The 16,257-nt window shown below is 42.2% G+C and overlaps 1 protein-coding gene across 1 annotated transcript in view; it reads right to left on the minus strand.

Moving 5' to 3' along the window:
- The window catches only part of SCML4 (Scm polycomb group protein like 4), a 98,581-nt gene that overhangs the window by 44,096 nt on the left and 38,228 nt on the right, over positions 1-16,257 (minus strand). The window contains exon 2 of the mRNA XM_056856939.1: positions 3,811-4,022. Within this exon, the coding sequence (XP_056712917.1) occupies positions 3,811-4,011 (201 nt within the window). The 5' untranslated portion in view covers positions 4,012-4,022. The remainder of the gene's footprint in view (positions 1-3,810; positions 4,023-16,257) is intronic.

A 16,257-nucleotide genomic window follows, 5' to 3' on the forward strand; every position in this document is an offset into this window, starting at 1 on the left:
TCCAACACCACATTTCAAAGGAATCTGCTTTCTTCCTATCAGCTTTTTTCATTGTCCAGCTTTCACACCTATACATAGTAATAGGGAATATGATGGCATGAATTAACTTGATCTTCTTTGCCAGTGAAACATCCTTACACTTAAGACTCTTTTTTAGCTCCTTCATGGCTGCCCTTTCCAGCCCCAAACTCCTTCTGATTTCTTGGCTGCAGTCTCCCTTTGGGTTGATGATGGAGCCAAGGAATAGAAAGTCTTCAACAATTTTGATTTCCTCGTTGTCAACCTTAAAGTTGAGTAATTCTCCTGTAGTCATTACTTTTGTCTTCTTGATGTTCAGCTGTAGTCCTGCTTTGGCACTTTCTCTGTTAACTTTCAGCAGTAGTCGTTTCAAGTCTTCGCTTTCTCTACCCCATGCATAATTTTATAAACATCTGTCATGTTTCCCCTTAGCAGTCTTTTTTCTAAACTGAAAAGTCCCAGAGTCTCCATCCTTTCCTCATAGGTGAGGCTGGCTCTAAGAAATCAGACAAATTTGATTGCAAACAATTTAAATTGGGTGTCAGTGGGAAAGCTAGACTGATGAAACTTTTTGGTATTAATGCTTTTGTGCTTATTATGCATCCCATAATGCATGTCCAGCTTGTATGTTTTGTAAAGAAGTTACAAAGTCACTGCACATCTCCAATTTTTTTTAATCCAAAGGAAATTGATTCTTTAGTGGCTAATTTATCTTCACAGGCTTCCTTCAAGATCAATTTCCTTATCGATCAGTCTCCATGGAGACTAGTTACTTGACCAACTGGAGAAGGGAAAGCATGAATAAATATCATTCTGTAAGCAGTTATTTCAGAGTACTCCAGTAACGCATATGAAGTTGATTGCAACCTGATACATTGTTAAGACAACGATTCCATTCCTGTAATGGGTTAATAATGGATATACATGGACACCATAAGCCTGAAGTAAGTCTAGATCAATTCAATTATGTCAAACTCTGGTCTGGTGGAACATCATGTTGATTCATACTTTAGGAAGCATCAGTTTCCAGGGTTGCATCCACAGATCATCAGATATAGTGTTATCACTGAGATATAGCAATCACTCATAATGAGATATCCCCACATGGACAAGACAATCCAGACTGTTTCTGCATGATGGTGGGATAAGCTACCCCTGCTGTGGAAGAGTGGTGAACGGGGCTGAGAAAGGTGGGGATGAGTCTGCACACCCTATCCCTGTGGGGCACGCTGCTCTAGGTTAAAGGGAAAGTCCTGTGAACCCCAAGTGGTGTGCTTGGAAAGAGCATGATGTTGCGTGGAATCTTCCCTAAAAAGCAAGGGCATGCTGTTTTCCACCTGGTAAAAAATCCCCATGTGGAAGCAGCTCCAGCTGAAAATGATTGCTGTAGCACAATGATAGCATGATACCCAATGTATTGATGCAGCCAGGCTGTGATCTAAGTGTCCAGATACAGGTGTCCAGAGTGGCTTGTGGACACCAGTAGTCTGAGGAAGCATGGTGAAAAATACAGGAACAATTAGCATTTTACAGCTACATAAAGGCAAACATGAAGGTTTAATGTCAGCTGGGAAAAAGTCAGATGATATACTGCAGGCAATAAAGATGTCTTTGTTCAAATTTCCATCAAAGTAAAATTTAACCTAGATTGTAAATTCATATTTTTGTTACATTCAGACACAATTTTGTCCATCTGTTCTATAATAATCCAGCATCGACTTGCTATAAAGAAGTTGGTTTCCTGCCATTTGAATGTTCAGGAGCTTTAACAATGCACATAAAAGTCTTGCTGTAGCAGGAACCCAGGCCATTTGTAAGCTAATTAAATCATGAGATCTACCTGTCACAAAATGTATTCTCCAACTTCAGCTGCAAGTGGATTTTGATTGAGAGCTGTATGTTTTAACATTAGGAGCCATACATAGTAGAAAGTCTCCCTTGTAGAAATGTTGCTTCAATGTACAAATCTCTCAATGCTAATGAAAAACAGAAAGCCAGATGTGTTGAGTGTTATAGATTGCCAACATCAACCTCAAAACCTGAAGCCATCAGTTACTATAGGATGTCTTATTTTTGGTCTCCATTCATCAAGAAACAGCATCACTCCTGAACATGCTATTCGTACATACTTGATGACAAAAATGATTGCATTCAACCAGACTCCATAAATAATAAATGATGTTCAATTCAATGTCTATCTTTCCCCCTTTATTTTCCCCCTAGTTGCCAGCAAATGTAGTGCCTTGCACATGCCAAAAAGGAAATGAATCTTATTCAAGTTGTACTGAAACAATTATGTAAAATATTTCAAACATTTAATGTTGTTGCAAGAGTTGAAATATGACCTCATAAAGATGTGCCCCAACAACTATTATAACATTCATTATTACTTAGCAAGTCTTTAACAACTAGGGGTTCCAGGTTCCCAGTGGATGCAAGGGATCTCCCTCCTCCAGAATCCATTTCCCACTGCTACACTGGTGGCTGGTGGGGAATAGTTTTCTTTGATTTGCTGTTGGCACAATGGTGTTATGTCATGTCAACGTTTCCCCTAGAAGTGATATAACACCATCGCACCAACAATACCCCCAATTTCCCCTCCTCCCAGACTCCCACTGGTTGCCAGCCAGTTGCCAAACAAAGTACCATAAATGCTAAAAATATGTCAGTATTTTCAAAGCACTATGTACTCTACACTAAAAATCAAACTCTGCAGAAAAGTAATCAAAATTCTTCACTGATGGATTGGAAGGATTCAGATTCAGACAAATCCATTTTTTAGCATTTGATAAGTTTCACAACCTGTTTTTATGAGCGCCATTTGTTATAATTTTTAAATTTTCATTATGGTCATGGCCCTCAACTAGGGTTGCCAGGTCCCTCTTTGCCACTGGAGGGAGGGTTTTGGGGTGGAGCCTGAGGAGGGCAGGGTTTGGGGAGGGGCTTCAATGCCATAGAGTCCAATTGCCAAAGCAGCCATTTTCTCCAGGTGAACTGATCGGCTGAAGATCATTTGTAATAGCAGGAGATCTCCAGCTACTTTCTGGAGGTTGGCAACCCTAGCCTCAACATCTAGAAGTTTCCCAGTCCTCTCTGGACCTCTGAGAGGGTCTGCCCGCATATAGTTTGAAAATGTACCATATGGGATTGTATCATTTTTATTCACTTATAACTTCTATCTTTCAACCCTGTTGAAAGTTCAAGGTAGCTCACAACATTTTTGGGAAAAAATGAGTAATTAAAAGATATTAAAATAGCAATCTAACACCAAGCAATAAAACAGCAGTAGAGAACATTTCACTAAAAATCAACACCAGATGAAACAGAAGAAAATATATCCAGCTTGATGGGCCGTGTTAGGCACACTGAATGAGCAGCCACTGAATGAGCAGCCTGCAGGAGGATCACTCAAGGCAGTAGCAGTTAGCAAGAAACAAGTAGGCAAGATTCCCTACCATGTTCAGTAGCGCTCTTAATTAGGATCGCCATCCTCCAGGTACCAGCTGGAGATCTCCTGCTATTACAACTGATCTCCAGCCGGTAGAGATCAGTGCACCTGGAGAAAATGACTGCTTTGGCAATTGTACTCTATGGCACTGAAGTCCCTCCCCTCCCCAAACCTTGCGTTCCTCAGGCTCCACCCCAAAAACCTCCCGCCAGTGGCAAAGAGGGACCTGGCAATCCTACTCTTAATACTCCATAGAAATTACTATGTTGAAGTACAGTCTAAGCAAAGAGATTCTAAGCAAAGAGACCAAAAGGTATATTAAAGGACTGGGAAAGAATACGTACCTTATACCCAGGTTTTCTCCCTCGCTTCTTAGGGATCTTCACTATAGGCAAGGAACCGGCTGGTGCTGAATACAGATTATGAACAGCCATTTTCATCGGAGCAGGATGGAGCGGGGGCCTTCCTCTTTTTCTTCCTGGTATTCTGGGAGACTGCATGTCAACAGTATCCAGTCTTGGTGGCAGGGATGGCAAATGATTCATAAGCACGGTATCTGTAATTTTTATTTTTAAAAAGTGTAATTATAAATGGGAAAATACACACCCAGTTTTCTTTTGCTTACAATCAATTGGAAATGTATAAATGTTGTAGCAGTATAGATATTACAGATCCCTGTAGACCAGAAATTCTATTCAATCTACAAAGAGTTTTTGTCAATTAATGTGGAATCTCATGATTATTCAAATAGCATTGCTCTAGAAAAACATACAAAAGGTGGCTTAAATATTTAGGAAACCAAAGAAACAATTTAAAAAGTTTCAAAGGGACCAATCCTGCTGCTTGAATAGATAGGATGGTCAATTCAAATCATGCCACTATCAGTATTCACACACACACACACACACACCCTGCTATCAGTTTATGTAAGCATGGGAAGGGGGGGGACTCTGTTTCACTCATCATCAGTGGTGGTGTCAGAATTGTCTAATAGATGGGCGTGACACATGGTCATGCAATTTTTAATGCAATAGGCCCACTAGCTGCGGAAAGGATTGCATTTTCTCAGTAACAATATGTTGAAGTCTGAGTACTGGTGAACCTCAATTTCCAGAGTAATTCCTTGTGGAAAGAAGGCTGATATGTGTAAACCCTGTATCAGGAGTGAAGGTGGCATGGTATAGATTGATCTTGTCAAATCTCAGAAATCTAAGCAGGTCTCGTAGTAGCAATGATCTCATTCGCAATGTAGGGCATTTGCACACCTGCTAGAGTTAAGTAATCTTTTGTTTTACAGTTTTTGGCCTGAGAAACTGATGGCCTTCCACTTTGCTATCTTTATATGTTTAGAAACATCTGTTGACACAAGCAGATGCAAGTATTACTTTTTACAATAGAAGCATTCAGATACTCAGAAGTAGTCACATGATTGAAATTAGCAATTTCTAAGCTTGATCAAGATAGATGGATTTGCTCTATAAAGTTACATGGAAAACTATAGCAGATTGGATTTCCCTGGATTCAAGCTTTGCATGCAGAGATTGGAGAAACCAGTTTGCCTGGTAAAACAACTGGGTTCTTTTTGGCTTATTTGATAATCCTTAAGAACAGTGTATGAGAGACAGAAATGTAACTTGTTTTAACTGTAATAATTGACTTTAATATGTATTTAGAATGTTAGGATTTTTTTATTTTAATGGCTTGCCTGACCTCAATTGTTGTGGGTCTATTCATCACACTATTGTATTGCACACTGTCTTGCCTAATTAAAGGAATCTATTCTTTTTTCAACAAAAGATAAAAAAGATCCATACTGGTGTCTGTTCAGTTGTTGGTTGCTTAAGTAAGAGAGAACAAAAGGACTCGCTGTCCTGAATATTACATTGTATTGTCAAAGCTGGAAAGGTCTTCAAACTTTTCTGGCAAGGTAAAACAAGGAATGATATGAAGCTGTGCATTAAATTCAAAACAGAGCTTTGAAGGAGTTTTCAGTTCAATATTCATTCTAAATGTTGCGACTGGAATAACCAAATTCTACACAGGGTCAGTACTCGGAAAGGAGACCACCAAGGAAGACTCTGCAGAGGAAGGCACTGCCAAACCACCTCTTTTTCTTACTTGCCTTCAAAGCCCCTTGCTGGGGTCACCATAAGTCAGCTGTAACTTGACGACACTTTACACACATATCAGTGATTTCTCCAATTTTCTGGATGTGTTACTGAAAGATTATAATTTCTGTGACTAATTTTTAAAAAGCCCACAAGCAGAACTAATTGCTCAATAGTGTTCTTTGATTTGAATAGGTAAAGGTAAAGGTCCCCTGTGCAAGCACCGGGTCATTACTTACACATCCCACAATGGGGTGACGTCACATCCTTACATTTCCTAGGCAGACTTTGTTTATGGGGTGGTTTGCCAGTGACTTCCCCAGTCATCTTCCCTTTACCCCCAGCAAGCTGGGTACTCATTTTACCAACCTCGGAAGGCTGGAAGGCTGAGTCAACCTTGAGCCAGCTACCTGAAACCAACTTCTGTTGGGATTGAACTAAGTAGCCTTTCAAATAGAGCTTCTAGTTACTGGCTAATAATAATAATAATAATAATAATAATAATAATAATAATAATAATAATAATAATAATAATAGCAGCAGCATACGAGAGTCATATAGAAGCAACCTTCTCAATAAAATATCACAGGACCACATTACTCTTCAGATTCAGTTTTACAGAATAACAGTTTCTTCTATCATTAGATCAACAAAGTTAAAGGGTCTGTCCTGTGGAGAACAAGAAATTTTATATGCAGGAGATAATACTTGAAAGCAGGAAAATTTCTTTCATGTTTTTGAGCCTCATGAACATGAGAGTGCTGTTTAAATTAACCTGTAGCATTAATGGCTTTATAGATTTTTTTATATCATTTGCAAAGGTCAAGATTGTGGTGCTGTAAATGAGTCATATTAACCTTCTGCTGCAGCTTGTATTAATCTTTCACCCTTCTTTCAACTGTAATTCAGAGTACTGATTCTTAAAGATGGAGGTCAGAATCAAGGCATGAGCTACAGGAGTCCTTCTAAAGCGGCTACCATGCAACACAGTACAAACATCTCTGCGTCAAAACACAGATCATTGATAGGTACTATTAGTAGCAAGAATCCCATATTGATTTCTCCATGCCTGTATATGTAGACTTCCACCCCTGAGAAAACTGAAAAATGGCTGCAAAATGAAAACCACGTTCAACTGCTCCCTCTGGCAGATGCATGCGCCAAGCGTTTTATGTGGCTTGTCACATGGAATGGAAAACAATTTCTTTTTCTGGCTGGTTTATGGTTGCATCAGAAAGTTCCCCTATATACATAGGAGCTTGCTTCTCATAAATGACTTGCTGAATGGAAACAATCAATTTAATATATTCTACACTTGGCAGCCATTTTGCATCCACCAGCCATGCCTTGAATTTTGCTAATTTTATTTCCAATTTAACTTTTCCCCCTTTTATTTATTTTTAACTAATAAAAAGTAAACATAGCAAGACATGAACAAATACAAGTATATGCAAACATCCATGAATGATTGCGCAAGAACACACTACAAATAATTTCTGCCCTTCAGAAAACTGCAAAATGGAAACGACATTAAACTGCTCCTTCTGACAGATGACTCCAGTACTGGAGTCAGTATTGGAAATCAGACTTCTATGATTCCCCGCCCCCCACCCCCAGTTTCACACGAATCCCCAACACAAGCAGTCAGTTCTGTAATTGTTAACAGGTCCCAAATCTTGTTATATCATTTTTGTTTGGTAAGCACTTTTGTACTTTCCACTATTTTGCCTGCAACCGTTACATATAAGATCAAATGGTTGCTTCTATGTTATCTCCAATCACCTTCTGGGTACTATGCATTTCCCATGGGTAAATTCAAGCATCTGAGGGAATGGCAGCCTCGGTTGCTCATTGTTTCAGCATGACCTAGTAGTCTGAACGTTTTGACATGTGACAGATTTACAGGAAGAACATGACTCATCATTTCCTGGCACATGCCAGATGAGGATTCCGAGGAGATGATGACTTCAATCTCAGCACCCATCTCTGATAGGTCTGAGCATTCAAATCCTAGTCTCAGTGTCAGCAAATGTATCCAGGGATGCCATCAGGACACCATCCGCCACGTTAGCTGTTCGTCCAAATCTAAACACAGCACAAATATTCATAATACAAGTACGGCATGTGAGGGTATGATGTCAGTAAAAATAGAGGAAATTTACTTACAGTGGGCCTTGTGTCCTTTATCATTAGGGTTGCCAGGTCCCTCTTCTCCACCTGTGGGAGGTTTTTGGGGTGGAGCCTGAGGAGGGTGGGCTTTGGGGAAGGGAGGGACTTCAATGCCATAGAGTCCAATTGCCAAAGCAGCCATTTTCTCCAGGTGAACTCCTCTATAAGCTGGAGATCAGTTGTAACAGCAGAAGATCTCCAGCTAGTACCTGGAGATTGGTGACCCTATTTTTCACTATTGTTTTTACTTCTTTCCAGGTAACATGGGACTTGTACAAAGGAAAATGGACAGAGCTGCCAACCTAGCAAATGCTAAATAAGTTACATGTTATGATAATATGATTAACTGCCAATGTATGTGTATACATTGTTGAAGCCAGACAGAGAGCGTCAGAACATTTGTGCATCTGCGTGGCTTCCTGCAAGGGGAGAATGGTGAAGCATAGCACATGTAGACAAGGCAGTTATGAATAATTCACTGAGAGAAATGGTCTCCTACTGGGATGAGCTATTTCAATTCATGCTTTTTTATTTTGGGAAGAATAAAAAATAAAAGCAGTAGCACATAGTCACAGCGGGCAACTGGCAGATATGAGCAACATTTCAACGACGTGTATCTCTGTAAACCAAAGTGAGCTGGTTCTTGTTATGAATTGTCGACTGGATGGCAATGACAAAGAGCATGAAGATTAATTCACAAATTGACTTCATGCGGCTTTCCCACTCAGTCTGTGCACACCTGGTTCATGCTCAGTTACTTGCCTTTCATGGTCATCATTTTATGGGTCATTAATTATCCCGGCGGTATTTCCAGTGAAGCAAACCTCTGAGTTTCATGGTATGTTTTTCTTACAGTCATTGATTGCACCTCAAAGGAGCCATAGTTATCTGGGAAGAAATTCTCCCCAAATCCATCAGGACCTCAAAATTAGTACTGACTGTATTTGCTCATTTCCTCACTTCAGGGAGAAAGAAGAATGGAAGCAAATTGGCCCTTGGTGTCATTTCACAGTACATTTTTTTAAAGCCAAATTCACCAGCAGTGACACTTTGCTGTCCTTCAGGAGATGTTTCTTTAAAGTATGACACTCCAGTGACAGTTGGAAGAGCAGCAGCTGAAGATGCCTCTAACTCAGGTTTGGTTAATGAGCCAGAAGAGTCTTTGAGAGAAATGGGACCCAGAGGAGTAGAAGGGACCAACTTCTTCTCCTGTGGTTTTACCTTTCTTCATTTGGTCTGACATTTTCGTTGAGGAGTAGCAGCCTATGGCAATGAACTGATGATATAAGACTCTACAGACAAGAAAGATGCTGATGGGTTTTTTAAAAAGTAAATATATGAAAAATGTAGCCGACAAGGTTGTGCGAGTGTCAGGATTTGCCAAGCAGAATTACTGCACAGAAGGTACATGTGTGTGTGTGTGTGGAGAGAATTCAGAGATGAAAAAGTAAAGACTGAGCAGGTGATTAGTATTGCTATCCTAAACAGAGTTACACCCTTCTAGACCCATTAACTTCAGTGGTAAATCTTTAATACATATTAAATCATTGACCCTTGAACAGTTGTTCTGGGAACCACTGACAAACGCAAATCCAAAATATTTGAATAATATTGTATATATCAAATTCTTGACAGGCTCTTGCAGCCTGATCCGAACCCCTACCTCAAAAGGATTTAGGATGGTGACTAAGCCCTGCACTGCGGTATCTATAGGATACATAGCCCAGAGACATGCCCATGTATCTGAAGCTATCACTGCAGCAAACCCCACCAGCGCCACCCTGGCATAACCCCTATGCCACTGTAGAATTGGGTGGTGTCACAGACATGCTATGGGGCACAGCAGGACTTAGTCAGCTTCCTAAGCCGTTCCAGTTTTGGGCATACCCCTGATTCCAGCACAATGTTATGCCACCAAAGATCTTGGCAATCTCAAAAACATCCCATAGACCAATGCAAAGGGGGGGGGAGTGCACCCCACCTCCAAGCACAGGCATAGCATAAGATAGTAACTAAATCTGCAGCCAGCCACATCCTTAGGAGGGCGTTTAGGACAGTGCCAAGAGATTTCTGGGGTGTCACAACATGGTAAATAGTTTATATTTCTGCCAGTCATTACCATTTTGCAATTGCTTTCATTTACTGCAGTCCATTTGACTACAATCCAAAGGATATCTAGTCATAGCCAGTATGTGGTTAAACCTTCTTCTCCTGCATGTTGCTGTTCCTTCATGTCCTGTTTCCATTCTACCAGTGTACCTGTTTGGCTATTGCTGCCTTTTTTAGTGGCACTGCAGCAACAACTACTTCAATTCAATCTAGTTCCGCCATTTTGCTAGTTGCTAAGCAATTGGATGTACTCTCCCAACTACTTCCAGGTTGGGTTGCTAGCCTCCAGGTGGGGCCCAGAGATCTCCTGGAATTACAACTGATCTCCAGATGGCAGAGATCAGTTCCCCTAGGGAAAATGGTGGCTTTAGAGGGGGGACACTATGGCTTTATATCCTGCTGAGCTCCCATTCCTGCCCAAGCCCTGCCCCCTCCTCATGCTTTGCCCCCAAAATCTCCAAGAATTTTCCAACCCAGAGTTGGCAACCCTATTCCAGGTGTATGTCTTATATTCCCAGTTCCTGGTGAAATGCCTGCATGATGTTGAAGAGCTGTTCTTATAGATAGCAGTGCTCATGAGTAAGGCAACAGCTTACTACAAGATTCAGGTTGATACCTGGGATAAATGTTACATCAGTTTTAGGGCTGATCCAGTCTGAAGATCAGACTACACAGCCCTCCCTTTTCCAAAAGGAATAAACAAAAACGATTTACTTCTGTTGCCTGGACGCCCAAGATACCTGCTGTAACAAGGTGAGACTGAAGTAAATGTGTTGCTCTAGACAAGGCAAAATGTGGGTCTTGTCTTTATGAGTAATGTTTAATTGATTTTGTGTAATGAGGAATCTCACTGAAACCGAGATTTGATATTAATTTACTCTTCAAATCAATGTAGTAACTCTGCAAAGACCTACACTGTAAATGGTATTCTTATTTCTTGGAAATGCATAGGACTTTTAAGTACACACTAAAAGTTAGATTCCCATCAAAGATGTATCACTGTGGTTCCATTTACCTAAAATAATGGGGGAAAGATATTTTGTTTAAGATATATGAAACCAAAGGGAGTTTCTGTTTCCAGATAAGATAGATATCAGGAGAGTATATTATATAATATATGTAATATATTATACAATATTATAATACAAGCAAGATTTTAAAATTAAGGTCATGGCTTTTCTTAATCTGGAAATAATTTATTTAGCAAAGATTTAACAACAGTTTTCTTTTGTTAACCATATTGCGCAAAGGGAAAGAGTTACGGGCTGAGCTGTCCTGATTACAGTGAATTGATTTATCACAAGGCAACTGAGTGGTCAGGGAAAGAAAAGAACTGTAAAGTTCTTTGGTAGGCAGGCATATCTCTCCAGACTTTGGAATGTAATATCTATCAGTGTTTGGGGAAGTTGGGGAAGGGAAATCCTCCAGCTAGTTTTGTAGTTTGAATTTATTCTCAGGAAGATGCAGATACCAAGTTCAACTTTGGATGGAATCGTTGTTTTGTATGAGAATCTGAAGCAGAATCAGCATTTTCCTGTGTTTTTTTTTTAATGCCTGCTTGCATCCCACAGGCTCTGCTTGTGCATTTGAAAACAAAGCAAATAGTACAAAGGACCCATAAGGCTCCATTGTTCTCTCATCCATAGGAAATGAAACTCTGTAGCACCTCACTGCTCCTAGATTTTGTACCACCTGGGGAAGTAGGGAATGGTAGTAATACCAATATTGCCACAAATGGAGAGAAACATTTGCAGCAACTGTGTACAAGCATAAACATTATTAAATGACTGTATAAGAAGATTTGCTGTTTAGCAAGAAAAAAAATCTTTGAGTTATATTTTTAAATCAAATACTGCACAAGCATATTGTCACAGTGTCACAAGCACATCTCTGTAGTTGTATTTGTCAGATCCATTTTCCTTGCTGAAAAGACTTGCCGTGATTTCCAGCCCAATCCTAAGACCCAAAGGCAGACACCAGTACAGCTCCAGCACTGCTAATTGGTAGGTATCCTATGCTCACTCACCAGAGGACAGGAATGTAAACAAAAAAAACCTCAAGCTGTGAAGCAGAAAGCACAGCAATTGCACTGGATTCCATAGCAACCCTGCTGCAGCCTACCAATCACTGGGGCTGGGAAGTTTAGGATGGCAACTGAGTTGCATGCCATTCGAGACACATCCTTGAGGCTGCCCCGTTCGATGACCGTACTGGAGTTACACCAGTGTGGCACCAGCAGGGCTTGGCATTGGTGTAACTCCATATATGCCAGCATACCTCCCATGACATTGAAGAAAGCCGATAGGAAGAAAGTAGATTCCTTTGAAATGGGGTGTTGGAGGTAGGGCTGTTGATTCGGTTCGGCCCGAACTGAAAATCAGCCGAATTTCCCTTGATTCGGTGGTTTTTAGTTCAGGACGAACCGAACTCAAAAATGGAGGGCAACTGGGGGGGTCGAATTCAGCGAGTTCGGGAGTTCGCGAATAAATCCGGCCAATTCGGGGCCGTCAGTAAGCAGCATAACCTTCAGTAAGCAGCATTCTCCTCCCCCGGCCAATCGGTGGCCAAGCTGGGTCTTCTTCTAGCCAATCAGTCAGGATTGAGTACTGGAGGAATCAGCTGATGTGCGGCCCCGCCGGGGAAAGAGAGAGAGAGGGAAATCCGTGTGTGTGTGTGCGGGGGTGCTTCTGCACATTCGCTCCTTTCTGTGGCTGCAGGGGCCGCATTTTTTGGGGTACAGACCCCAAACTTTGAGGGGATATTCAGACAAGCCTTCTTAAGAGACCACCCAAGTTTTGTAAACATTGGGTCAGGGGATCCCGAGATATGGGCTCCCCCCTTTTTCTTTCCATGGCTGCAGGGGGCGCATTTTTGGGTGTGCCGACCACAAACTTTCAGTGGAGCATCAGACAAGGCTTCTTAAGAGACCCCCCAAGTTTTGTAAACATTGGGTCAGGGGGTCCCAAGATATGGGCTCCACCCCTTTTTCCTCTCCCCCCTTTTCCATTTCCGTGGCTGCAGGGGGTGCTTTTTTGGGGGTGCAGCCCCCAAACTTTTATCATAGCTTAAGACAATCCTTCTTAAGAGACCACCCAAGTTTTGTAAAGATGGGTTCAGTGGGGGCAGAAATATCAGCTCCCCCCCTTTTCTCTTTCTGTGGCTGCAGGGGGCGCAATTTTGGGTGTGCCGACCCCAAACTTTGAGCGGAGTTTCAGACAAGTGTTCTTAAGAGACCACCCAAGTTTTGTGAACATTGGGTCAGGGGGTCCCAAGATATGGGCTTTCCCCTTTCCCCTTTCCCCTATTGGGATGAATGGATTAGCCGATCCTGTGGGCATCTTCTCCAGAGCAAAACGTCCCGTGCCTAATTGGAATCATCTTGGATTACAAATCCTCCCCAGCCCCTCCTGATGGAACAGAAGACAGCCACAGTAAGACCCCTTTGGGGGCTTTAATCTATAATTTTTCTCCTGTGTATGCGTGTGTGTGTGGGGGAAAGCAGAGTCTGTGTGTGTGGGGGGAGGGAGCAGTTTCTGTGGGTGGGGGGAAGCCAAAGGGGGCTTTCGTCGGTTCTGCCTGGGGTGTGTGTTCCCCCTCGAGTCTCTCGCTCCCTGGTTTGAGGGGGGAGGTTTCAGTTGTGTGTCTTCTGGTTTTCCCTGTTGCAAAGGTGTTGTTTTACAAGGTTGTGTTGTTTTGCAGTTGCTTTGCAAATTTCTCAGCTGTTGTCGGGGCTGGGAGCTTTGTGCGTGGGCGGCAAGCTCTGCTGAGAGATGCACATTAAGGGTGGGGGGACCCCTTTCAGGGCCCATATCTCAGCCCCCCCTGACCCAATCTTTACAAAACTTGGGGAGTCTTTCAATAAACGTCCTTTGAAGCTCTGCTGAAAGTTTGGGACCTCTAACCCCAAAAATGCCCCCCCAGAGCCGCGGAAAGGCGCGATTGTGTTTTTAATGGCTTTATTCGGCCGAATTTTTTCCCCGAACTTTGAATTCCCGCCGAATTGAACGGATCCGAAGTGGGGGAGTTCGGACTTCGGCATATCCTGAATCTAAACGGACCGAATTCGGCCGAATCCGAACTATACCGAATTTTTTTTAATTCAACAGCCCTAGTTGGAGGAGAGTGTTACGGATACTGTGGATGGCCAAAAAAACAAATCAGTGGATTATAAGTCAAATCAGGCCTGAACTGACCCTAGAAGCTAAAATTACTAAACTGAGGCTATCGTATTTTGGTCACATTATGAGAAGACAAGAGTCACTGGAAAAGACCGTCATGCTAGGAAAAGTAAAGGGCAGCAGGAAAAGAGGAAGACCCAACAAGAGATGGATGGGCTCAATAAAGGAAGCCACAGCCCTCAATTTGCAAGATCTGAGCAAGGCTGTCAAAGATAGCACATTTTAGAGGACTTTGATTCATAGGGTCACCATGAGTTGGAAGCGACTTGACAGCACTTAACACAGATACACATTTTCAGGCTATGTTGATGTTGGGGTTACTAGCCACCTTAAGCCTTCACAGATGAGGATTAGGATGACACTGTCAGCAGGGTTGCCAGCCTACAGGTGGGGCCTGGAGTTCTTCCAGAATTACAACTGATCTCCAGACTAAAGAAACAGTTCCCGTGGACTAAATGGCTGCTTTGGAGGGTGGACTCTGTGACATTATATCCTGCTGAAGTCCTGCCCTCCCCAAACACTGCCCCCCAGGCACCACCCCCAAATCTCCGGGAATTTCCCAAGCAGGAGTTGGCAACCCTATTAGTCTAGTCCAAAACCGATGTAGATAACAAAAGAAATTCACAAAGATTGTCTCCTGAATGTCAACTCACATGGAAAAATCAATGGGCATTGTGCAGTGGGGGCACTATGTTAGAATGCTACTGTAGACTTTCACTTCCACTTCATCCCAATAAGGTTTGCTAAATTTCATCACAATTCACAACCCAACAAGGTAGTTTAGGACCGGCATGATTTAAAAGCAATATAGGCATCCAAAGTATAGCAGCAGAGGGAAAGTGTCATCGAAGAGAGAAAACAGACCTTGCACTTCTTTGTTTTAGTCTTGTTCTAATTTAAAATTGAGTCAGTTCTGTCATGCTCCAAAAGATGAATAACTTGCATAGCTCTGACGTAGGCGTCTGGGCAGAAGGAGAGCATGGACCTTTGGTTCTCTGAAGTGCCATCTAGTCTTGCTTGCATACGTACCTCTGTGCTTGCATTGGTGGGGTGGGAGGGGAAAAGCTGAGTCCTGCGACATGCATCGGTTATATATGCAAAGGCTTTATCCCTATTGCAAGGAGCCCCATGGCACAGAGTGTTAAACTGCAGTACTGCAGTCAAAAGCTCTGCTCATGACCTGAGTTTGATCCCGACGGAAGTCGGTTTCAGGTAGCCGGCTCAAGGTTGACTCAGCCTTCCATCCTTACAAGGTCGGTGAAATAAGGACCCAGCTTGCTGGGGGTAAAGGGAAGATGACTGGGGAAGGCATTGGTAAACCACCCTGCAAACAAAGTCTGCCTTGGAAACGTCGGGATGTGACGTCACCCCATGGGTCATGAATGACCCGGTGCTTGCACAGGGGACCTTTACCTTTACCTTTTTTCCCCCTATTATCAGGATCCCTCTTCTAGGTTTCCTGATGATACAAATAAGGCTAATACATGTACAATGTGTATACATGGAGGCTCTGTGCCACAGCTGCAGTGAATGTATCTAGACAAGGCGTGGGGCTGCTCCCACCTGTATTCATAGATACGTAGGCCATATATGCAGGCATAGTGTTCTTCAGACTGAGGACAAATGAGAGAATCCTCCAAGGAATTCAGGCTGGATAATCCTCCAAGGAGTTCATTTCCCCTCCTCATTTTATCCTCACAACAACTCTGTATGGTAGGTTAGGCTGAAGGAGAGTGATTGGCTCAAACTTACTCCAGTTGTTGGGAGACACACACACACACCCGTGATATATCACAAAGTAGCATTGGAGGGTGCTACTTGAGAATTCAAGTCCACAGTCCCCTTTCCGTGCATAACTGCATGGTTCTTTGGTCCCTGGGCAAAGTTAAACAGTATAAATGAAGGAGAAATTAAATCAAAGTCGCATTATTATTATTTTTTATGTTTTCTCTGCAAGTAACTTATAAAAACACATTTTAATTTTAAACATTGTCAGGTGCAAAATTATAGCCTTAGCACCAATATTAAAAGTACCATTGACTTAATTCAGACCACCCCATTCAGTGAGAAAGGATAGAGCCAATGCTTTCGTGAACTAGGAGGGATGGAACAGGATTGGGCTTTAGTCTCATAAAGCTGAATCACAACATTTAGTCAAACCCTGTTTGACCTTGAAAACAAGATTAGGTGTTTAATCTAACCTGGACACACAATGCTTTGAAGGAAC

Source organism: Euleptes europaea, chromosome 10, assembly GCF_029931775.1.
Source record: "Euleptes europaea isolate rEulEur1 chromosome 10, rEulEur1.hap1, whole genome shotgun sequence".
NCBI lineage: Eukaryota > Metazoa > Chordata > Lepidosauria > Squamata > Sphaerodactylidae > Euleptes > Euleptes europaea.